The 25,019-nt window shown below is 41.7% G+C and overlaps 1 protein-coding gene across 1 annotated transcript; it reads left to right on the top strand.

The window, feature by feature from the left end:
• The first annotated feature begins 4,998 nt into the window (after positions 1–4,998).
• KLF5 (KLF transcription factor 5) lies at positions 4,999–23,668 on the top strand. The gene is made up of 4 exons (XM_051780485.1): positions 4,999–5,396; positions 7,268–8,138; positions 9,245–9,304; positions 21,268–23,668. The coding sequence occupies exons 1-4, from the start codon at positions 5,178–5,180 to the stop codon at positions 21,444–21,446; spliced, it is 1,329 nt and encodes a 442-aa protein (XP_051636445.1). The 5' UTR covers positions 4,999–5,177; the 3' UTR covers positions 21,447–23,668.
• Positions 23,669–25,019: the final 1,351 nt, after the last annotated feature.

Raw genomic sequence — 25,019 nt, 5'->3', positions numbered from 1 at the left:
ATCCAAGAATTCAAGTAATGAGCAGTTTAAGTTTCCATCTTGAAACATCTGTTCTGCCAAGTCAGCACTGGCCTTGATAAATAGCAAATCAGACTGATGCATGCAAGTGTATACACACATGCTCAAGTTAAACTTGAGGGAAAATACTTGAACAGATCTCTGCATAGACAGATTTATATAATTAATCTGTAATTAGGCTTTATACAGTGCAGACTGGCTCAGGTCAAAACACAGAAAATGCAGACATGGTAGGATCTTTACCTGTTGCTGCAAAAAGATTTTTTCAAAGGTTATTTGTGGGTAAGTTTACATACCTTCATTTAGTTGTCACAAACCTTCACTGCTATTCTAAATTACTCATCCTATAGTGCAAGAAAAATATGTTTAGCTAAAGGATAAAAACAAACCACAAGTACAATTGCATTTGAGTGTTTTTAGTAATCTTAGCAAACTTCAAACATAACTTTAAAAGTTTTGCTTAATTTTTATCCGTGCAAAAGAGAACCTTGCATACACCTCTCATTTTACATAGTCTTTACCAAGCTTTGCAATGGTGACTCTCCCTGGGCCTGTAAGATAATAATTTCTCTTGCAGGTTTTTTTTCTTTATATTCTAAAAAAATGTCAAATCCAGTTCTCTAACACTGGAGTCACTCTGTTGAGAAGGTTTCTACCAGGCCAGATGTACCAATTCAATTCCATTAACAAAAATGCCAAGCTGGTTCAGGAAAGTACACCCTTCATTCCCAGCAGTACAGCAAAGAAAGCCTGAAGAACTGCATTGGAAACAGGAAGGTTTGACAAAATTGTCCTCTAGGGTATACAGGGGGCTCTGACAAAATGAAATCTCACTTTCTGTACATGCTTCACAACAAAGCCTTGTCCAAGGGGAACTAGAGGCATTCTCCTGATTGTAAGGCTTTGCACACTAGAGCAGAAAGGTGGAACGGGATGACTACTGGAATCTTAAGAGAGAAAAGAAGTCAAGAAGAAATGTGTTTTTCCTCAAAATGCCAGGCTGAAATAATTAGGGGAGTGCCATTTGTTATTTCAGCAGGAATATCCTTTTCTCCATATAGTCTATCACAGTATTTCTGGTAAAGTAAAGTGAAAAATGGGAACTGGGCTTGCCTTTCATAAGCAAAGGGAACACCTCTGTAAATTAATCCTGAAACAGCAACAGATAAAGGTACACAGCAATAGACTGACACTTCATGATTTCCCACATTCACTTTAACAGAAAGTCACCCTGCTACATTCCTCGTTGTGGTGGTGCTGTATTATATAGCACAAGTGGCATTTGCAAAGCCTGTCATGAGTTAAGATGGTACCTTGTGGCTAGTGCTATCCTGTCTTCGGTGGAAAGTTAGAATGAGAAAAACAACGACTTTCTTAAAGTAAAAGGATTGTACTGGATCTCTTTTGAAAGTCAGAAGTAAAAAGAGAAACCATTTCTCCCCTTGAGGAGATGGAGTCTAACGAGTGGCCAAAGTACAGACAGCTACTATTTTGCAAGAAGAAAGTTAATTTCCACTTCTCTAGTAAGTTTATGTGAAAAAATAAGGTGGATATTTTCTGACTCAGAACAGGCCTCTGAATGTGCTAAAAGCTCCTGAAATTATTATCAGACATCTTCCCGTGGCTTTCAAGCCTGGCTTAGTTCAGATGAGGTCCTCAGTTTTCCCTCACCTCATCATTATGAAACAACTTGTCCATGTCTTTCCACTCCTTCCCTACCCCTCCAAACAACATATGTGCAGGTCCCCATCAACTCTGGCCCTACTCCTCCCACCAGGACAGTGGGACACAAGTACCCTTCCTTAGGAGGTGTGTCTGGTGGAGCCGATGAGTTAAGAAACCAGGGAGCCTGTCTCCGTCCTGCCCCTCTGCCAAACTCCTTTGCTCCCAACCCCACTCCCACCAGGCTCCTCCACTGCCAAGCTCCCGACCGCCTGGGACTTGACATTTGTTCTTGTTTTCTCCTGTCTCCCCTAATGGGTATAGCACTACTAAGCGAATAGGAATGTACAGAACAAGAGAGTTCAAAGTAATTGAGTCTACATTCATTCAGAAAGCCTGGATCCTTGCCCGCTCAGAACCTGCAGCATTTACATAGTTTCAGAAAGTTTAACCCTTTTTCCCTGAACCTAGTAACATTCTTTGGAGTGCAGAGCATTGCAGTTCTCTTACCAGTGACCATGGACACTGAAGGGTGTCCTTCACATCCCTAGCTCTAGGTGCTTACCACTCAAGGCTTTATTTCTCCTTTTTTTGCTCTGCAGGACAGTAACTAAAGGCCTTGAGTTGTTATTTTTATAAGATGCTCAGGGAATTGTGTTGCAGAGGAATGACCACTTACTGTAACTCCTGAATGTGTCTGCCAGAAGTCTTACTTACACAAACAGGGCCAAGCTGGATTGAAAAGAGCTTACTTGTTTTTCTGCTGCAAATTTGTCTATTAAGGTGTAAATTCACGTCTAACTGTCTGCAAAATCAGTGAAGAAGCAGAAACATTCCAAAATTATTATAGCTGTAAACTCTTTTTTTCAATTCCGAACATATTCTCATTTCAATTTAATTTAGAAGATGATTTTAGTTGGCAGTTTATTACTGACTTTAAATTTGTAAATAATAATGATTTGTTCAAAAGTATAAAATCTAATAACAATGGAAATTCTTAAAATGAGCTATTAGATAATTTCTCTGTCTAGATCTAAAAGTGCATTTAGACTGTCTGTAAGATAAATAGTGCAGCACTGTGTAGGTCAGATAAGCAGTGAACCTGATCAGGAACAAGAGTCAATCTGTTTAATTGTTAGTGACAGTAGAAATGTCAAAATAAAACATCACCCTTTAAAAATTATGTAGTCCTTAGTAATCTTCCATTTGATTGTTGCTTGACAAAAGACTATAGGACCCGGCCCATCATTAGCACAAAAACATGGTGATAAGATTGGATTTATTTATCTGTATTAAAACACATTCAGAGATGTTTTTGAAAATGTTTAAAGTATACACAAAGCGTTACTCAGTGATACCATTCTAATTAACCTGCCAAAGCATTTGCTAGAGCAGACCCTTTAACGATGTACGTATATAAAACAAAGCAAAACAAAAAACCCCCAAATTTTGAAATGATCTGTTTATCACACACATAAGGAGATGGAGAGAAAACATGCAATTAAAGTACACAAGTCTCAGAAACATTTCAGTTACTACAGCCTTACAATTCACAGAAATGTCTGAAAGTTATTGGAATATGCACTAATCAGATGCTGTCTAGCCCTATGTTGTGCCTGATCTAGAAGAATTAGTTTCCAGATAGCCTAGTGTAGTATTGCTAGTTTTGCATTTTTAAAGCTGTTAAAAAGCAGTTTATACTAAACCAGTCCTTTCAGAGGGTCAAAAACGTAGTTTGGAGCCTAACTGGCTTAATACAGGCGACATGACGGGCATTCAAAAACTGTAGTTTCAAGTATAGCCCTAAACTAGGGTTATGTGAAGGGCATTCACACAAAAACAAGACATGATTTAAAAATCTGTTGGTTAAAACACCTGCTTATAGGCTTGAGTGAGGAAAGAAATGCCAGCCAGGAGTCTTCAGAAAAGGACATTGAAGTTTCATTGTCTAAATGCAAATACGTATTAGTGTTAGTGAATGGAAATTAGCCTGCACGGCTTTAAATGCTACGCTGACGGGAGTAGTCGGATCTGCGCTAGTAATAACAAGCATCGAGCGGCTACGTATTGCTAAACAGACAGTTTGTTTAAAGACATGTTATGCTGAGCTCTTTCCTGGTTCTGTAATTAGTTGTCTACATGCAGGCTCTGAGATATCCTACTCGCTGTGGACTGGGCGGCTAAGAGGAGGAGTGCCAGGTTGACCAGAAAAAAATTGCTTTTTTACGTTTTTTAAAAAGAGCTTTATCTGTAAATGATAGGGGATAAATGCGGGGAGGGGGAGGTTGCAACATGTCTGTGGATTCACAGACTCTCTCCCTGCAAACCGGGAGTGCAGAGCTGGCAGAGCCAGGAAAAAGGTGGAAAGTTTGTGCTTTTTTTCCAAGGCTCCACTACGTGATGTACTTTTCCCATACGACGTGATCCCGCCGGTGTTGCACGAAAGGACAGCGACGCTCCTTTTTCTCTTCCTTCAGCGAAACATGCGGGAGCTTAGCTCACCGTCCTATGTCTACGAGGAAATATGCTTTGCGTCGAAACCACACCTTAAAACAAGTAAATAGAAACTTGTCTCATCCAAGGGGGGGGGGGGGGGGGGAAGAGACGAGACAATCCTCGCTACCTCTTTTCCTCTACCTGTCTTCCTTCTCATCTGCGATATATATGTGATACGTTGAAAAACAGCATTTTCATAGCGTAGGGGGGCTGTATATCGCAGCGCCGAAATTTATTATCAGCAGGTTTCGAGTACGAGTTGCCTTCGGGACAAAAAATAATAAATCTGAATGACTGCCTTTAAAACCCTTTTGAAGATGAAAGGTAGGACAAGACAGTTGTTTTAAAGTGCCCACATTAGCAGCGCTTCTTTACAAGACTATAAATAATAGTGAAAGCACGAGAGGGGCCTCGGCGGACCGCCGCACTTGCTGAAAACCCGCTTCTACTCCACGGCGAGCATCGCGCCCGCCGACCCTGTCCGAGGACCCTGCACCGGGCACCGCTCCCTGGCTGCTGCCTGGGCGATACCGCCGGGGTCGGGTCGGGGTCGGGTCGGGGTCGGGGTCGGGGTCGGGTCCGGAGTCAGGGTCGGTACCGGGACCGCTCCGCGCCGCTGCCTCGGCCGCGCTCGCCGGTGCCGCCGCTGCGGGGCAGGGCCGGATCGGGCCGGGCCGTGCGGCGGGGAGGAGTTGCCCGCGCTCCCCGTAGGCAGGGCGGGCGGCAGGGCCGGCCCCCTTCGCCGGTCTGGGTGGGGTGTAGGGGGGGCCGGGGGTGGAGTAGGGTGAAATAGAGGCGGGTGTGTGTCACCGGGTAGATACCCGCGGCCAGGTACAGGGGGAGGCACTGACGACAGCGGAGTGGATGCGCTCTGGGCTGGGGCTCCTGGGCACTGAGCGCACGAGCAGCCGCCGCCCGCCCGCCCGCCCGGAGCCGCCCGCGGGTCAATCGCTCTGTGCCGGGGCGGGCAGACCGTCCGCGCCGCACCCGCCGCCAGCCTCATGGCCACCAGGGTGCTGACCATGAGTGCCCGCCTGGGGCCCGTGCAGCAGCCCGAGGAGCCGGTGTTCGCGCAGCTCAAGCCCGTGCTAGGCGCCCGGGAGGCAGCGATCTTCCCCGGGGAGGACCTGAAGCAGCAGCCGCCGCCCCAGCAGCCGCAGCAGCACCCTGGGGGCGGCGGGGGCGGCGGCGCGACCCTGCCGGCGGAGGAGATGGTTCAGGTAGGCTGCGGGCACCCCCTCCCAGCCCGCCGGTGGGCGCTGGGTCCCCGCACAGCCCGCCGGCCATCGCGCCTCGCCCGGGTGGGAGCGACCGCTGCGGAGGGGGCGGTGGGACTGGGTGGGGCCGGGCCGCGGGGCGAGGGCGGCGGACACTGAGGTGCGGGGCTGCGGCGGCAGCGGCGGGCTGTGTGTATGTGTATGTGTATGTGTGCGTGTGCGGGGGAGCGGCCTCGCTGCCCGTGCGGAGCGGGAGCGCTCCCGCGTTCCCGCCGGCGGAGCAGTGCGCGGCGGCCGGGGCCGAGGCGGGGCGCGGGCTCCGCGGGCCGTCCCGCGGCGGACGGGGGGAGCGGGGCTGCCCCCGCGGCTGTGTTGAAAGCTACAGCTGCTGCCTTCGCACTTGCCCGGCGGCAGAATTAGAGCGGCCGCCTGTCCTCCTCGCCCACGCAGGGAGTCATGTTCGGAAAGAGGGGGGGGGGGGCGAGAGCACACGACACACGGGGTAAGGGGGGACTTCCCGGGATTTTCTGACTATCCCAGGAGGCTGTTTGGGAGCGGATCCACAGGCAAACAGCTGGAGCAGCTAAAAGCGGGAAGACGCCAGTCGCAGCCGGGCTCCAGCCCGCGGACGGTGCCCGTTCCAGGGGCGGCTCCCCGCGCCCCTGTGGGACGCCCGCGCTCTCCGGGCCGGCGGGAGCCCCCGGTGCCGCAGCGGGCTATCGGGCGCTGCGTTTCGGTGGTGTCTTCCCCAGCGAGTAAATAACTCACGGCTTCAAAGCGAGCTACCCTCGGCTCGTAAACAAGAGCTAGAAAAAGTAGTCTGGCATGTCGAGGCAGATCCAGATCAAAGAGTCGGGAAGGCGGCTCCGTTTGTTTGTGGTGTTTACTGGGGGTCTTTGAAGAAAGGTCCTAAAATCCGCTTTCGGGCAGAGTTGCTGTTTGTCAGCTGCTTTCTCTTGCGGGGTGCTAAACGGGTCTGGTATGAGCGCTCTCTTGACAGGGCAGGGGGGAATGTAGCATTTGCCCATTGGAGAGTGCGTGATAAATGTTTTGCCGATGACTGTACACCAGTAATGTATAGGGCTCCAGCCACCCACGGATTCCCTCGCACCACTGCGCTAAGAGAATGATTTTCCAGTAATTAAAGAGCTCTCCGAGGACTGAGGCATGGATCGGGACATGTTTATCATGCTATTAGCCAATTATACACTGCGCAGATTATTACTGATTTAAGTGTAGTCCTGGAGACACTTTACACAAAGAGTACTCTGATGCAGTCAACCCCTCTTCTTGTTATTCAATATTATTAATAACTTTACACTGTAGTGTCATATTTCTAATCAAATACTGTTCTTTTATGGATGAAAAATCCTGGAAGTGTAGAAATATATGTACGTATATATAAGCGTTATTTGAAGTATTAGCATTCAAATAGCCAGCTGAGGATGTGGCTTTTAGAGTTAGCATTTCAAAGAAAAGCGGGTGAAACAGATAGGCAGTCACCCTGCTCGAGCAGTGAATTCCATAGCAGGAGATCTGCAGATTAGGCACAGCGCCTGTCACTTCTGTGCGTCGCACTATCTTGTAGGCATAAAAGATGAAAAGTTTGTGTATGCTGAAACATCAGATCGATCTTAATGTGTGAGTGACTTATGCCATGACTTTATCTCCTTGTCCTTGATGATGTTGATCAGCGTGTGATTATAAAAGACAGGTTCTCATTAGTGTGAGCGTTCATAACTTCTTCTGTAGATGTCTTGCGGCTGGCTGAAGAGTATTGCCTTTTATTTGCAAAACCTCACATGACTTGCATGCCATCATCTTTCTTGGTTGGTAACAAATCATGTGGATTATGGTCTGTTTTGTCTTTGTAGACAAGATGTGAAATGGAGAAATACTTGGCACCTCAGCTCCCGCCTGTTCCTGTCATCCCCGAACATAAGAAATACAGAAGAGACAGTGCCTCGGTTGTAGACCAGTTTTTCACTGACAGCGAAGGGTTGCCTTACAGCATCAACATGAACGTCTTCCTCCCCGACATTAGCCATCTGAGAACTGGCCTGTACAAATCTCAGCGACCCTGTGTAACCCACATCAAGACAGAGCCGGTCACCATCTTCAGTCACCAGAACGAAACTACTGCCCCTGCCCCTACTCCCACTCAGGCCCTCCCCGAATTTACCAGCATCTTCAGCTCCCACCAAACTCCTGATGTGAACAACATTTTCATCAAGCAGGAGCTTCCAACTCCAGATGTTCATCTTTCTGTCACACCCCAGCAAGGCCAGCTGTATCAGCTCTTGAGCTCACCGGATTTAGATATGCCCAACACTACTACTCAGGCAGCCGTGATGGACTCCCTAAACAATGTCTCCATGCCATCTGCCATGGCGGGCCTTAACACGCTCTCCTCGGCTGTTCCACAGACTGCAATGAAACAGTTCCAGGGTATCCCCCCCTGTAGCTACACCATGCCAAACCAGTTTCTGCAGCAACAGGCCACTTACTTCCCTCCTTCGCCCCCAAGCTCAGAGCCTGGAAGTCCAGACAGACAAGCAGAGATGCTGCAGAATTTAACCCCCCCTCCATCATATGCCGCAACTATAGCTTCTAAGCTGGCGATTCACAATCCAAACTTACCAGCGACTCTGCCCATAACCCCCCAGAACATCCAACCGGTCAGATACAACAGGAGAAGTAACCCAGATTTGGAGAAAAGACGTATCCACTACTGTGACTATCCTGGTAAGCAATCTATGCCAGAAAATCCCAGCCCTTACAATAAAAAGAGTGTGAATAATCATGGATGAGGTATAAGTGGTTTTTCTTTAGCTGTTGTCTACACCTAGGGAGAACCAAATAGTTTCTTGTCAAAGTAGAATTTCTCTCCTTTGTTGTTTTATTTCGAATGGGACATTTTCACATTCTTTAAATAATATATACTGTTTTCTTCATGTCATTTGTTGTTCTCTTAAACAACTGAGTTCATTTTACCATGTCACAAAATTTTTACTCTATAGAAAATAAAAAAATTATGACCTTTGCTAATGTAAGTCAGTGTGACTATGCAGCTCCTACTCTCATTCTTCCAGTATCTGTGGTGGAGCAGAGGCTCAGTTCGTCCAACGCAGTACAGCTCAGTTTGAATCTTCTGGCACCGAAAGAATAATTTCGGCTCCTAGCAGCTGAGGCCATGGCCATATCTTCCCTGTTACGAACGGGAGATTCAGCTGCCCTCAAAAATCCATTAAAACCATCTCTGAAAATTGCCCACCGGTAGATTGTCTTCAGCCTTTCCTTCTCTTACACTGAAGGGGAAGAGGGACCTGACTGTAAACTGTGCCTCCATGTAGTACATAATCCCAGATACAAGATGTTCACACTCGTTGTAGTGCAGAGAGAGATTGCTGCTCGTGGTTGCTCTTCCCCCTGAGCAACATAACTCTGGGTGGTGTAGCACCCATTCGGTGTGCAGTGTGGTAAGTGCTCGGTAGAAGAGTTACGCTGAGCCCCGGGTGACAGTGACACCGAGTCTGGCTTGATCAAGTCCTCTGGGAAATTTTTAAAAGATGAAGCCCCTTACTGAGTTGTTAATTTACGTAGCAGGTGTTACTGTACATAGATTGTAGCAGCTCTGCCAGAAACATACGTGCTTTTTCTATGTAAAGCAGCATATCCCTAGGAGCTTTCTATGTAAAATTTTACTTCTAAATGACAAAGATGATGCCAGAAAGTAGTAAACTTAAATGTGTCCAGATAGTACCCCAACACTGACTGAGGAAGTTTAAATGTAATGTGAAGTGTTCCTCTTCTCCCTACTGAAGCCTCTCTGCTTTTTTGTTTTGGTTTAGGCTGCACAAAAGTTTATACAAAGTCTTCTCACTTAAAAGCACACCTGAGAACTCACACAGGTATGTATTCACTCTCTTACTGTCTCTTGTTCGTTCATGGCTGACATTTTCTGAGAAAGCAAGCATGTTTGGTCTGCCATCTCCTCCCTGTTTTCTCTAGAGTCGTGTAGGTACAAACTGGCAGTTCAGTTAAGAAATGTTTAGGGATTGGTCAATGAAAAGAAAAATTGCTTTTATTAATGCAGTTTTGTTAAACCTTTTATAATACGGAACTCACAATAGCTGAGAATAAAGCAGATGGAAACTTGTCTTTTCAATCTAAAATGCCGTTAACGTGTTAAAAAATAGACCTTTTCCCCCTTGAATAATGAATTAAGCATAGTAAACGTATTCTTTTAAAGATTTATCTAAGTAAATGGAATTTTCTGGTTTGGGTTTTTCTCTTTGACCTTTTAGAATTCTTTAATCTTAGAATTTTTCAGAAACATCATGAAAACTCCCAAGATAATGTCCATTTACTTCGTCCTTGGCGTTGTGTTTTATTATTTTTTTTGAAAGACAAGTAGTTCTACATACTTATTTTAAAAAAGCAACAACATAATTTCATTTTTTTTTTTTGTCAGTGAATGACATTAAAGTGGAAACAATTAAAAGTGTCAGTGAGTCACACTTGTTTTTTGTACCTTGATCAAACTCCACCTGCAGCTGCAGAGACAGTCCTCGTTCTCGGGCCCGCATGGAGTGGAGCTGGGGATGGTGTTGCTTGTGCGTAGGTGCAGGAGCTGTGCATGCAGAGGACAGTGGTTGGGAGGTGGAATTGCCCTAGGTGCTCTTCCTAAGCATTCACCTGCTGAGGCGGGGAGAAGGAAAGAGGGAAACGGGGAGAAAAACTCGCCACTAGGACATCGGAAGCTTAGTACCGCTCTTTGCCAGGATCTTAGAACAGAACTGTTCATGCTAAATCACTGAAAAGTATCAAATCAAATGAGAGGGCTGCAGCTCCTGTTTTTAAAACCGAGTATGAGCCTGGTGGTTTTTATGCATGGGCGTTGAATCAGAGCAAAACACAAATCACAGTTCAAGCAACTTTGTTATTGAAGCAGGCTGTCAGTGCGATGCCTGTGCCATTCAAGTAAGGAATAAGTTTAAACCAGAAGTCAAAACAAAACTTGTCGTGAGATGTGATCTAACAAAATGTTTCACTATCTCTATGGAAACAAGGCTTTCTGTTCAGCAGCTATTTAGAATGGATCGTTAGATTATCGTAAAGAAATTGAGTATCTCCAGGCTAAACGTTACTAAGGAAATTTTTTTTTGTTAAACAAAAGTTACCTGTGTTGCAGTCACAGTGAAAAATCGAAAGCAGCTGTACAAAGATTATTGCTTTGCATTAGTAACAGACTAAACACAAATGCTATTAAAAATACTTTTTATATGTAATCACTCATTAGCAGTAAGTTTAGTAAGAAAGGAATATTTTCATGAGGATGTAAATGTGAGTAGTGTTGGACAGTAGAAACCCCTTTTAATAAATAATCTGTAAATTTAAGAGTGTGCAATTTCCACTTACGCACTTCAGCCAGGAACTAAATACCAGTTTTAAATATCTCATTTACTATTATATAATAGCTAGAAAGAGAAATAAAAGCAAAGCTTTAGTCTAAAAGTTACCATTACATCAGCATTTGAAATGAACACTTCTTTTTTAAATCAATTTATATCTTTTTTGCACCTTGAGTAGTAACGACGTTAGGGTTTACAAAGTTAATACGTGTGTGCATGGAAATACATCCCACGTTGCTAACATATATTGCTTAGGGTCACTAATGTTTATTGTTGCCTTCACTTTTTTACCTAGAAATGTGGATAGATGTGCAAAGGTCAAAGGAACTGATGTATTCATGAAAACAAGAATGTTGTTTTAGATAAAAATCTAGTGAATTTAAGCAGGTCTGTAATACAAAGGGTCTTCTGGGGAGGTGAATGAAGGGATAAACTGTCTAAAGCGTGCATTACATGCAAGAATGTGAGTCCGTATCCTGTTACCTGCAATATTTCAGAGTTTGGATTAGTTTAACTCTCTTGAATATTCACTTCATAATTGAAGATTTTCAGCACTGATTCTGATCTCTGCCTTAACATATGGTTGAAGTGTGTATTAAGAGCCAGATCTCTGACTTAACATTAAATCGATTAATGAATGTTAAAGTAAAGGGGTGCAAACTCAGGGAAACCTGAGAAGTTGCTCAGCTCCCCCAGGAGTGCTAGGGAGTCTCGCTATTGATTTCCAAAGGACTCAATGCACAGAGGGCTAAATTAGGGAGTGTGCCTCTGTGCATCCCATCCCCCTGAACTGTGAATTCATACAGCACTAATAAGTTTTGATTTTTTTAGTTTAAATTTTTTTTAAAGGACTTTTGTGAAGCTTTTACCTTCAAAGTCTAAAGCAAATGTCATGTAGTCCATTTTAATAAAGTTGTGTGTGATATTCTTTCAAATCCCTTCAGGGATAGCAGACCTGTTTATCTGGCTAAACCCGTTCTTTAGTAATCATGGACCACTGAAGTTGTTCTCTCCTTATTCTTAGTTTCTTAACAATACCTTTTAAAATTGGCTGCAGTCTCTTTCTCATCCCAACCAGTCCCCACCCTTCTCAGCAATCTGTCATTTTAAAATAAAAGAGCCTGCAGCAAAGTTTGTCTGCCATTAAAAGTCAAGACAGACCTTATGGTTTTCTTTTTGTATTGGAAAATCTCAGCCTTTTCACGGTATTTATTTAGCAACCTTTCCCTTCTGAAAGTTTTTCCCTGGGTTTAGTAGACGTTCTTTGAGAACAAAGCTAAGGGAAATGTTATTTTTGATAGGTGGAATGTAGGCTGTAGTCTTTTCTTTTTCAGTTGGGATATGAACACGCTGTCAGACTTTGTGAGATACATTTAAATAAAACTGTAGGAAATGGGCAAGAGGAAAATCCCATACATTTTTCTTCTTAAGTGTTCCCAAGGTGTTTATCTTACACCAAGTCAGGTGGTATAAGCTAATATAGTTATGCTGATTTAATGCAATTACTCTGGACTCTTGCTGTTGATTAGGAATCCAGTATTCCCATTAAGAGCTAAGTATTGGTACCAGTTGCAGAGGCAGGCACACATTTTTCTTTCTCTATGTAATGCTTTAGCATTTGTAAATGATGAAGTAGATTTTAGTTCAAAACTGGTAAACCCAAACCAGAATATGAACAAAGATTCAAATGTTGAAAAGATGCGTAACGCTTTTTATCCATTTCCATGCAGGTGTCTGGTACATCGTAATACCTTAAAACACTTCCTTTTAAAATAACTTTACCTGTTCGTCGTGGAACAAGTTTCTTTTTATGCCCGGCATTGTGCAACTATGGTATAAAATGTGTGAGGGAGTTGTGCATTTATCGCAGGCTGTTCGGCAGTAAAACCACCTTAAACCTTTGGCATAACAGCTATATGTCCAACTTAAAAAACCTGCCAAATATCAATGAAAAGCAGTTACTTGCGTATTGCAGATAAACTTCATTCAGTTCCTTTTCTGGCATCTGAGTATATAAATATATATATCACGTAATCATTTAGCAACAGTGGCCCTGTGACTTACCCTTTTAGATTTCTTTATATGTTAAAGATTGGATTGTGGAAATTGAGTGTTTGATATGTGGGTACCTGGAATACCCTACCTGCAACACTGCAGAACTGCTGGCTCCAGGGGTTTTCTAATTATTATTTCTGTGAACAGCTGCACGCTTCAGAATTGCGTATGTTTTTTGGAGGAAAATCTGTCATTGTTTTGAACGCATCAAGGCACGCACATTGCGGACATTTTCCAGCTGCATATTGGTTTTCTGTATACAGAGTCTTTGTACAGGCATGTTCTCTGGTCACATGATGGGCTTGCCATTAATAGTTTCTAGCATTAACTGCAGAACTATTTCATCTCTATCTATAGATCTAGTTTGGATTTAGTGATGGGAAGTGGAAGCCGAGATCACTCAAGAGAAATGGCATTTCTCTAAATGAGATGCACTCAAAATGCTTCCACTGTCCCTAGTTATTTCAAATGTTTATATAGGCATGGAACAGCTGCTGACTTGTGCAGTTCCTCAAGGTGTTAAATGTTTTATTTTATTTTAGATTTCTGCCTTGATAGATCCAAAATTAGACTGATGGTACAACAGAATTAGAACCAGTTGTGTGCAGTGGACTTGAGCAGTCCCTAGGACTTGGTGCTCTTTAGGGACACTTGTTAAAGGTGGTACCATATAGAATTGCCCAGGAATTCAGGATGCCTGTTGTTGAGAAGGGAAAATAGGTAGTAGTTTGACTCCTGGTGGAAGAAAAGCACCTTGTGAAAACATGTATCAGCTCAGATCATCCTGAGACTCTGGTGACGGATTTCACTCAGGGAGCACAAATGAGGAATGGAGACCCCAAAAGAGTCTGCTTTGCTCATGGTTGCAGCCGTCTGTGCATATAGCAAACCTCATCCTGGAAAAATCTTTGCATCATGAAAACAGATACTAAGTAATATTTCTGTGCAGACCCCACTTCTTTGACCTGTTAGATGAGTCAGTTGCACAGATTATACTTTAAGGAGCTGTCAGTAAATGCCATCATTGATAGAGACCATAAGGAAAAGTGGAAGAGAGTTAAATAAAACTGTTGACAAAGTGCATTAAAGTGCAGTGTTGCTAGACAGTGCAGAAGAGTATGTTAGCATCTTTTATTTATGAATTCTTCTAAATCCATTAGTTGCCTGTGTGAGAAATGGAAGTACATTATTTTCCTGTGCAAACCACAGTTTAAGGGAAAATAATGCATTTTTTTTTTCAAACACTTCGTGAACAATTGCAGACCTTGGGATTAATTGATCTGGTTCTTTATCTGTAGTCAGAAGCTAAATGAGAAGTGTTAGAATGTGTTGCTCAAAAGAAGGTGAAATTTTAGCAACCTAAAACTATATTCTAATTAAATATTACTGATCATTCACATCAGCATACAATTTTTACGAATCAGGAATTAAATTCTAAGGTGTCAGGTGAGGGGTATTCAGATTTTAGATACTGAAAAGAAAAGCCTAATATTTTCTTTTTGATTAAAAGCCTAGAAAGTCCCTCTAAGCATGAAAGCTTAAAAAAACTGTTGTTTCTGTCAATTGCTCCCTGAGAGGATTAAACTTCAGTTCCAAGATATTTGATTCCTGATAAGGAAACTGTTGACCTAAGAGACTGACTTTAAATATAGTTCATTTTGAGACCGCCCTCCATAGGCTAATATAGTTCCAAGATTCACAGCAATTGCCAGTGATTAAAACTTTCCATTATTTGATCAGACATTCCTTATTGTAATTAATTTCTGAGCTTGACTGGGATGATTGACTCCTGCTTCCAGCCAGAGTAGTGTGTTGCTTGTTGTTTGTTAGATGACCTGCACCTCCCATTGGTGAAAGATTAGAAACATTTGAGTAATGTCCTAGTTTAGTCTGAGTATCTTAGTAGCAGCATTCCTGTCCTGTCAGGCTGCATTATTTATATTCAGTGATCTCTAACAACTCTGATTAAGGACATATTAAAACCTTTGATTTTGGCAAGTGTACAGTGCTTCGCTTTGAGTTAAAATAGCTTTTGTGCTTTGCTTTAATTTTTAATTTTTTTTTGTGTGTCTGTGTGCATACAGTAGATGGATATCTGGAAGTCTACAGTACATGTTTAATAAATTTCATTTTAAGAGCGCCTCTTATCTGACTGCACAAAAGCCAGTGTTACTGGTGAGAGAGCTAAAGAGCTGTTCTTGTACCACAGGCATAGGTTAAGAAATGTGTTCTTAGGAAATGCGTAGACACAGCCATGCACCCCAGATGGCAGGGATTTCTTATAAACCTACTTTAAAAAAATTCCTTTCCTCTTTGTTTGCATATCTCTTTGAAGAGAGACCACCTCTGTTAAGACAGAATGTTATACCAGAAAGAAAATAAACCATTGCACAGGCCAGTCAAGATTCCCCAGTAATCCTTGAACTGCATAAGACAACACTTACCAAAATAAATGTACTTCAAGAAGTGATGGGAGCCCTGCGAAGGTAATTCCTCTCTGGTCAGAAAGTAGATGATGCACAGTTTCTTTTCAGTCCTCTTTGCTCACCACTCAGTTATCTTTTATTCCTGTCCATGCTTGATTTATCAGTGATCGGACTTCGAGGGCTCAATAGCTCTCTGTTAAAAAATTCCTTAAAATGCTGTTTCATTGTGAAGTAGTACCTAATGGTCCCACTCCAACCATTACTATACTAGGTAGTGGCTTTATCACATTTTAAAACGTGCAGCATATGCTGCTCATTCATATCATTGATGGGATGGATGTTTCAAGGACTAAATTTGTTTTGTCACTCACAAAATAAGCTGGACATACCTTTCGTGCTGCCAGACCTCTTGGACAACTGAGAATTTTGGTGCACTAAAGAGCTTTTAAATACCCAAGGGATTATTTGTTTTGAAACTTCAGCTTTCTGTTCTTTTTTAAAAAAAAAAAACCACAACCCAAGTACAAACCAAGAAGCTGCTTTTAATGACGACTGCAGCACTTGGTCAATGGCAGAAGGAAGGTCTGATTTTAACTAAACACTGGGAGCAAAACACATCTGAACGAGTGCAGGCATACACCCAAGTAACTACTTTCCGGTCCAGTCAGCCTGGAAGAGACCATAGTTTAAAACTGTGGTGCTGTGAACTAGAGAAACACTATTTCAAGCAAACTAAAATAGAAAAAAATATTTTGTTTGTTCTTATTTTTTTCTAAAAATTTAAGGCTATAGCATGTCAGGGAATTAAGACGACTGATGTTAACATGTGAAAAATTTGAAAACAAATTCACTGGAAAGCTTTGAGGCAACATAAATATTTTTAATAATCTAGTTTGAAACTGAACATGATAAAGGTTATGTACATAACTGGTGCAGTTATGGTGCGGAAACTTCTGCTTTCCCTACCACTTTTTTATCATACCTAGCTGAAAATTTTTTAAGGCCAGACACTTGCCACTAGAAATAGTTCCATAATAAACACAAGTAATATTAAAATGGAAAGACTGGCAGAGGGTGTCTTTATACTTTCTTACAAGATCTAATCAGGTGTTGTCTTTTTGGAGTCTTTGAAAAGCATGCTATTTTTTATTTGTCAAGGAAGCTCCAAACTTGCTGTTCTGACAAAAATTTCTGATAGCAAACAAGTGAAGTTGCAGGCGTTGCCTGGTGTAATACCTGTATTTGGATTTCTGCATACCAATAGAGTTACCTAACTTTAGGTTTGAAAATCCAGCCCTTGCTGTTTACAGCTTTATATTTAAAGAAAACCATCCTAGCAGTGAATTGCAGAAATAAAGTCATAAATCTCTTCAGTGAAATAAGGAAGTTTATTTTCTTCTTAATAGGGAAATTCATCAATAATGGAAGCTTTCAGTGACTTGTTTTTTCCAAACAGAATTTTAAACAGAAACATGTTCTTGCATAGAGGCTGCATGTTTAAGATAGAGGGTGTCTTCAAAATGACCGTCACCCCCGCACGGGTGGCACTGTGCCTTACCCAAATGAGCATGGCCATGAGTGTCACTGCCAGCGACTAGAATTAGTGTTTGGAAAGCAGTTGGTGCATTTTGACATGGCTAAATCACAAGAAGATAAATTAAAGGGAGAAGAGGCAACACAGTGTGTTTACTGGTCCAGACCACTCTCCTGTGGTATTGATAAGAAACCCGAACCTTGGGATCTACCTTGAGGAAATTTTATCTGTTGAAGTGACTGGTTAGGTTAGCATGTTATATGTGGATATCTACGTATCTTTTTGACATCCTTGCAATCTCATAGCATTGTAAATAATTTTTTGTAACGGGCACATTGCAAGCAAAATAGTCTCCTTTCAGGTTAAACTCCCTTATCTCTTGGTAGGTACTTTCTGTAAAAGAGCTTCCAAACTAAACATTAGAGCTTAAAATTTCTGTGCGCAAGTACAAGTCTCTTTCTCATGCTCCACAAATGTATTCTTTTTACACTGGAGAGTGGATATGTATTAAGAGCTCAGGAACTTAAAGATATATTTTGTGATGTATAAGCCTAGCAAAATATTTTAAATCAGTGATACTGGATGGAGGTTATGCAGAAATCCAATTAAACTTATGAAATCCCTATCCCGTTGAAGTCTAATTTAAAGGAAAGCAGTTCTGTTTCCCAGAAGTGCTGCGTATAATATTTCTGGCTAGGGAAGAAAGGGTTGGAGTGTGCTATTTGGCTGGAAATCGGTACCAGCTTCCTTCATGGTGTTTTAGTTGAACAGTGTTGACATTCTAACAAATCCCATGGAAGCTCCCCTGAAGTGGAGGAGTTAGCTGTTTTCTTGCTTTTACAGTGAAATATCTGTTTGATACCGTGATCGTGTTCCAGAAAACCAAGCTGTACTGCCTTCATATTTGATGACCAGTGGCATTCTTGGTTTAACACCCTATAGAAGCCCTAAATTGCTGGAGGAAAACCAAATATTTCTAAAACTTTACTGCTACTGTATTTCTCACAATCATTAAAGTAAACAAATCTTACATTACTATGTAGCCAACGAAAACAGTGGATAAAGGGTTCAGTGTCCCTTGTTGTATATACCTGCTTTTTTAAAAAATAAATCTTCAACCCAGATTTCTCAGAGCTTTAAAGTCAGCATAGCAAAGAAGTAGGATCACTTCAGAAAATATGTAATGTGAGGTGCTTTTTCCCTCTCTTGCAGGAACTTAAACCAAATTCTTATTTCTGCTAAGTGACAAAAAGCATGTGTATAGGTTGAGAGAGAGAAAATACTACCAGATAGTTGTTCTTCTACTTGCTCTAAAAGAGTGAAAATAATCTCCACCTACTTTTTCTTGCCCCTGCTTCCTCCTTGCCCAAAAGGAAAACATTTGAAATTGAGTCAGTTCTTAAATAGAACTTTCCAACGGAAACTAGCATTACAAACATAGATATTCAGTATTTTACCCCTAGGATTTATTCAAAATAGTCTGAGCCTCTACACTGGCACTAAAAATACATTTTCCAGTTCTCACTGTTGGCCAAAGCAGGGGTTAAAAGCAGCATTCTGACCTTAATTTCCAGTACATAAAAGTAACACTGTTAAAACAATCTGTGTAAGGCAGCAGCTTGTTCCCCTCTGTTCATCCGTCCCTGAGCAGTGCTTGGTTTAGCTCAGGTCTGCAGCAGTCTGCTGGCAGGGAGGAGCGGTGCTATTCTGCGTGTAGCTTTTCCCCTGAGCAACGCTGTTGCCCGGGAGGATTCTGGCGGTGGCTGGCACTGAAGTGACCATGACAGTGCGGTAAATGTCGAGACAGTGTCTCTACGAAGTTGAGTGCCCTGGAGTTTGATGGGCGTTCTGGTTGCTGGACTCGACGCTGGTTTGGACGCTGTTGCACCCAGCAAGGTACAGGGTTCACTGCTGCCCCAACTGCTGGCAGTTCGTGTGCCAGGAGCCTTCGTATCACTGCTGACACTGCTCACACATGAGGAAAAGTCTTAATGGAGGACAACTTGTTTTTCTGTTTGTACTCTAACAGGGTCAGGTACCACCTGCACAAGACAACTTCGAGGCTGCTTTTTCAATGCAGTGTAGTCCAACACTTGGTGAAAGTTGCATGTACTTCATATCTCCTCGATGCTTGGAAACAGATTTTAATCTCCAGGTCTCCATTCCGATCTGGTCTGGATATTTCTAGGCTTTCATTAACTAGTGCTATTTTCCTGCCCTTTTTACCTTTTCTGTCATTCCTTGTGTAATTCTGCAAAATGTAAGAGCAAACATTTGGAGTAGATAGAGACCTAACTATGTATATGCTCTCCCTGGGCAGTGAGGGGGGGCAGGATCACAAGACTAGGAGTTCAGCATCAAGTATAAAGCTGGCAGTTTTAAGTGAAGACTTTTAAAGAAGAGTTTAAAGCTAGTAGGGAGAAAAGAGAAAGAAATGAGAAAAATAAATAAATACACTGGCTTTAAGTTAAGATGCTTCAAATGCAGGAGTAATGCTTTTGTGTAACGTCCGTATGTGCATGTGTGTTTTAAAGCAAAGTGTTCGCAGATCTCCCTGGTGCTGTGCCTATTGATCAGCAACGGTCTTTTACAGACACCCTTAATAACCCAGTTAAAATACATCAATGTATATAGTGCAAAAGGTCCCCCACTGAAGAGGGACCTTTTCTGTCATTCTACTGTGAAGACCAAATGTGTTATTTGGCTTCTCTGGTGTTACAAAAGCTTTACACACTGTATTTTACACATCTGTATTTTAGCCTACAATATGTGTTGCACAGAGCAAAAAACAATCCTATATGATAGAGCATTCGGTCTTCAATCAGCATCAGAATTTAGTCAGAGTAAATTCAGCTATGACAGAAATCTATGATCATTTGTGTTCTGCTTTGCGATCCACCAAGTAATTATAAATTCTGTGAGAGGTGATGCCAGGCTCTTGTTGTTCTTAAGGGATGTTACATTTCCACTGTGATTTCAATAAATCCTAGTTGCTGTTTTTGCAAAGAGGTGGTTGGGTGGTTAGTTTTTCTTGCAGAGGTCTGGTTATGGTTGTGACCCTGCTAACTTGAAGCCACATCCCCCTTGTGAGCAAAGGGCTGGTTCTGCACTCAGTAGGAGATGAAAAGTTTCTAGTTGATCAGAAGAAGCAGTAGAAACTCCCAGACAAAAACCATTTTCATAATTTCATCTGCATGATAAATAAGGGCTTTTGAAGTAATGTTTTGGAGTTTCTCAGATGGTGTTACCTGCATAGCTTATGCAGAATAAACAGATTGCAGGATGTGGGCTTCTCTCTTTTTTCCACATGCTTGTGTGATGGTAAAAAATGGAAAAGCAGGAGGCACTCAACAGTGCAGTAGTACTGAGACTGTGAGGGTAAAGGTCTGAGACCAATGGAGAGATAGAAGAGGTTAGAAAGGCCTTTTTGGAATGCTCGGCTTGGGTGTATTTCTGCTTCAGATGAAGCTACTGCCACAGAAGTCATCATGGCTTTGTGAATTTATATTTCTCCCATTTCAACAAACACCTGTAAATTGTAAGGCATGCTTAAAATACTGTGTTTATAGTTCTAAAATGGATGAATGCAAACATTTGAGGTGCTTGGACCAGTGTATTCAAGACTAGGTGGATATTTTGAAGTTGCATTCAGAGCTGCTGTAACACAGCAAGTTTTCAGAGATGCCATGCTCCCCTACATCAGTACAGACTGCTAGAAACAGCAGGCACTTTCCACCTCTAAAATATGGCTATTTAAGCACCTTATTGTAGACATTTCATTCTGAAAATGGGTGCTTTGAACTTGAAGGTGCCTTCACCTATATATAGCTAGCCTCAAGCAGGATACCACAAGTTTTTATTGCTTGTTACATTTTAGAAAATACTATCCTCATTGTGTTTGTATCACACCGTGCCCCTTTCTTCACACATCAGAAGCTCTTGAACAGATCTGCACACTACAAAGAATCTTCGTAGAAGTCTTCCTTCCCATTTCAGACCTCTTAAAAAAGCTCTGTATAACTTACCCATTTTTCAGAGGTGCAAGTATAAGTTACAAACTTGGCTAGATTGTCACGTGAAGCTGCTTTTTTTCCTTGCTCCCTGTCATAGTGCAGTGAGTGTAAAGGAATATATTTCAGTCTCATGGAGGCTTCTTAACTCTGCATTTCTGTACCGTAGCTGTCTCTAATTTGCATTTGGAAGTTTCTTACGTTTTACTGAGGTATTAAATCACGCTTTCAAGAACAAAATTTGCTGAAAAAAACAAAGGGGCTGCTTGTTTAGGGCCTGATGAATAGAGCTGCAAATAACTAGGAGGCATCAGCTGCTTGTTTGTCATTTGTTTCTTCAGATGGAAGAGCAGTGCTATTCGATGTGATCTCTCATCAGTTTTCTTTGCTAAAGAGTGATGGCTGACAGTTTCGCTTCTCTGTGCTCTCTTTCAGGTGAGAAACCATACAAGTGCACATGGGAAGGCTGCGACTGGAGATTCGCTCGCTCGGATGAACTAACGCGCCACTACAGGAAGCACACGGGGGCAAAGCCCTTCCAGTGCGCCGTCTGCAATCGCAGCTTCTCCCGCTCCGATCACCTGGCTCTCCACATGAAGAGGCATCAGAACTAAAACCCGGACTTGTCACTGAGGCTGTTTTGTATCTATGCAATTTCCTATTGACTCTCAACATACAACTGAAATTAGTTTAATTTTTGAGTATGGGTTATCCATTTAAAAGAAATCTCAAAAGAAACTGGAAATGTATATTTTGTATATTTATGCGGGAAAAGGGAAGACACTGTATCACAATACCGGAGTGTTTGGTCATTTGTTTGCTTTCATAATGTATATGGCTTTAGTCAGCAGGTTCATCTCTTTACAAGTATTATATCTCAACACATTGCAGCTTCATACATATTTTTTCCTCTTGCGGTGTTTTGACCAAAGCACTGTCATTATGGTGACAGTGTTTGGTAAACAAATTAATGAGAGGATGCAGATGAATGCACACAGTGGAAAAGCCATAAACTGTAATCTGTCAGGTTTTTACTGGACATATTAAGTACATGTGTTTTGTGGTTTTTTTTTTAATGTTAAGGAGTTCTGTGGATATAAAATACATAGAAAAATTCATAAAAAGCCATAGAACAAAATACTTTGTTCTGTGTGTTGCATGTTTGCTATGACAAAGATTTTGTAAATATGCAGATCAGCTTTTTTAGGTTTATTACAAAAGTTTTCTAAGAAACATCTGAAAAAAGCAGTTGTTTTACATTTGATAACATGGCACATTTATGAAAAAAAGTTACTTATATACCTCTCAAAACAGAACCAACTTAGCTTCATTTTTCTTAAGAGAACTGAGCTAAGCCTTTCAGATGTTTTGTACCTGTTAACTCAATGGTGTGCACTGAATATTCAAAGCAGGATTTTGTTTTCAAGTTGCTTAAAAGGGCAAAACATGCAGAGTGAACTGTAAAGTCAATGTCGGAAGCTGAAATAACGGGGATAGTCAAAATGAACACAGAATGTTAAACCTCTTACTATAAGCTAAACTTAGTATCTCTTTAAAAAGAAGGATTTAGGATGCAGTTTCCATACACAGACATGTTAAGCTGGTTCAGCACCAGTATGATCTAGTTTGATGTGGATATTGCATGTAATTTACTAGGAGGTAAAGGATACAGTAGTTTTGTTTAAAATTACGGTGCAGTTTAGTTAATCCACTGTTCAGATTGACACGCAGGGGAAAATTTACTGCTGACAAAAGTAGCTGAAACTCCACTGAAGTCAAAGAAATGGTGCCCTTTTTTGCTAACAATGACTTTGATCCACCGTGCTCAGCCTTGAAATAGTAGATGAAGGGCCAAAGATGAGGTTAGACCAGGTAGGATTTGGCCAGACAACAGGAGAAAACCAAACAAAATAGTAAGTGTCCGAACTTCACAAGCCGTAATATTAAGCTGTCAACCAAAGCCTAGAATAGACAATCAAAATACCAAAAAAGGGTCTTGCAGGAAACCCTGCTTTGTTAAAACCGTTATTTGTCTTTATTTATTTGTGGTATATGATAGACTCTTTTTTTTAAGACAATTTTACGTATACTTGATAAATTATAGTTTTGTTTGTTATAGTTAGAAATGTTGCTCTTAATGTAAATAGTTGACAAATGATGTAAATAATTTTGTAAGGCTTCAAATGTTTATACGTGGAAACACATGCATAAATTGGTTGCTGTTTTGCTTCTTTTGCCTCCCCCTTACCTTATTTTTGTATTGTGGTATTTCCTATGCAAATGATGGAGCAAACAGCTGTATAGTTGTAGAATGTTTTGAGAGAGAATGAAATGGTTTATATATAAAGACTCTTTTTTTTTTTTTTTTTGCAAAATAAAACAAAGTGCCTAATGTGTGTGCGTGTGCGTGCATGTGCTCTCCCTAGCTCCCGACAATGAAAGTTCTGTGTCTTTGCAGTGGGAGCTGGAAATCATGGCAATATTAAGCAAAGAGTGTCTGTTCTGCATAGGAGGGGCTGCCCCTTTGGAAAATACCTGGCACTTCTGCCTCCTGCCCTGATGGAAATAATAAATGTGAAGGGATAAAGGATGGTGCTTTTCTGCCATCTGAACTTTAAAGGAAGTGTATGGTTGCCTGAAAACGATTGCAATTGTCCATCTACAGTAGCATGATTGGAAATCGAAGGTTGGGTGTATAGAGGTATACAAATTCTTTCCCACTTTCAAAATGGTTAAAACCTATTCACGCTCATCAGCAGTGATGCCCAAAAGATGTTTCTCCCCAGAAAGGTGCTTTCATGCCCTAGAAAGGCAGGAAGGTCCCATAACAGCACTATACAATGCCTGCCACAGCAGTATCTCCTTTTCGGTATTTCTCCCTTGGGAGAAGGAAATATAGTTCACTTGAAAAATTTGAGTGGATGTGTATGTTGAAATTGGGGTGGGGGTACATCTGTCGTCTTCTCCTTTTCTCCAAGCTTAAAAAAAACAGGCATGCTGGACTTTTTAGAAGAAATTTATCTTAAACTAATAAAAGAATCAATTTAAATACAATTTATGAGCAAATTATGATAATCCAATTAAATTAATTATCAATTTATTCAAAATTCCATTATTTTCTTGTAAACTCTGACTCATAAATCCTTTCTTGAATTTCTCTGTTCTTTCCTTACAATCAAACTTTGATTTTTTTTAAATTAATTTTTCCCTCTTAATTAACCTCTCCCCCATGTCAACTAATCCATCCTTTTAAAAAATACCTAGGGTAGCGTGAACAAAGTCAGTGAAGATGTTGTTAATTACCAAGAAAATCTCCCTGCATCTCACTAACTGCATAACTGCAAAGATAAGGGCGATGTTTTGGGGAATAGGGAGAGACCTCCCAGAAGCATTGCTGTGGCATTGCCCTTTTCTGATCTAGCCATTAGAAAAATGCCCAAGTTTCTTTGAGGCATTTCTGCTTGGAGAAGAAGCTGGCAGTGAATTGGGCAATCATCCATGTGCTGTCACTGTGAAAGAACTACCCGAGATTATTTTGCTGAGCACAGGGTAGTGCAACAGCGGTGACATGGAGCATTGGGAGAGCAGCAAGCTTCCCTGTTTAGCTCAGCCCTCCAATCTGGGGCTGGACTGGTGGCGGGTTTGGTAGCCCTTTGCTGTGTTTTGTCTCAAGTCCGTAGATGAGGGCAGCACTCGCTTCTGTGTTTCCCATGCCTGTTCACAACAAAAGCCCGCTGATTGCAGGATTTGAGCCTCCAACATTGCCTCATACTTGTTTTAGATGTTTCTATTGCTCAGCTACCTGGTTGCATAAACCAGCTTAATGGTTTCATATTAATCTTGAATGAAAGGCCATAATTAGGCCTGTCTACTTCAGCAGCATTTAATCTAATGCAAACAGAGAAAGACACAACAGACCCATGCACCAGGATACATTACAAAACCAGAGGTAGAGGGGCTTTCTTCTCTGGCAAGTGCTACAGCTACAATGCAGAATATTAATATGGGAGTTCAACAACATGCCTAATCTAAAAACCTGCAAGAAAAAGCAGGTCACCATAGCCCCCCACTCAGTTCCTTTAAAGTAGTTGCGCAGAGTCCCCCAAGGATCTGAGGCCACTCTCAAATTCAACTCTCCAATTAGCCTTCAGAACCCAAATTATCATTCCATATGAAGACGGAAAATT

The sequence above is a fragment of the Manacus candei genome, unplaced genomic scaffold (assembly GCF_025592945.1).
Source record: "Manacus candei isolate 608988 ecotype Guabito, Panama unplaced genomic scaffold, ASM2559294v1 h1tg000014l, whole genome shotgun sequence".
Lineage (NCBI taxonomy): Eukaryota > Metazoa > Chordata > Aves > Passeriformes > Pipridae > Manacus > Manacus candei.
Note: the sequence above shows the minus strand (reverse complement) of the source record. Positions and strands in the feature narration are given on the sequence as shown.

Excerpts from the sequence above, each read along its gene's own strand:
- KLF5 (XM_051780485.1), top strand. The coding sequence starts at position 5,178 with ATGGCCACCAGGGTGCTGACCATGAGTGCCCGCCTGGGGCCCGTGCAG. Across the intron at positions 5,397-7,267 it reads CGGCGGAGGAGATGGTTCAG|ACAAGATGTGAAATGGAGAA; the intron begins GTAGGCTGCGGG and ends TTGTCTTTGTAG. Across the intron at positions 9,305-21,267 it reads ACACCTGAGAACTCACACAG|GTGAGAAACCATACAAGTGC; the intron begins GTATGTATTCAC and ends GCTCTCTTTCAG.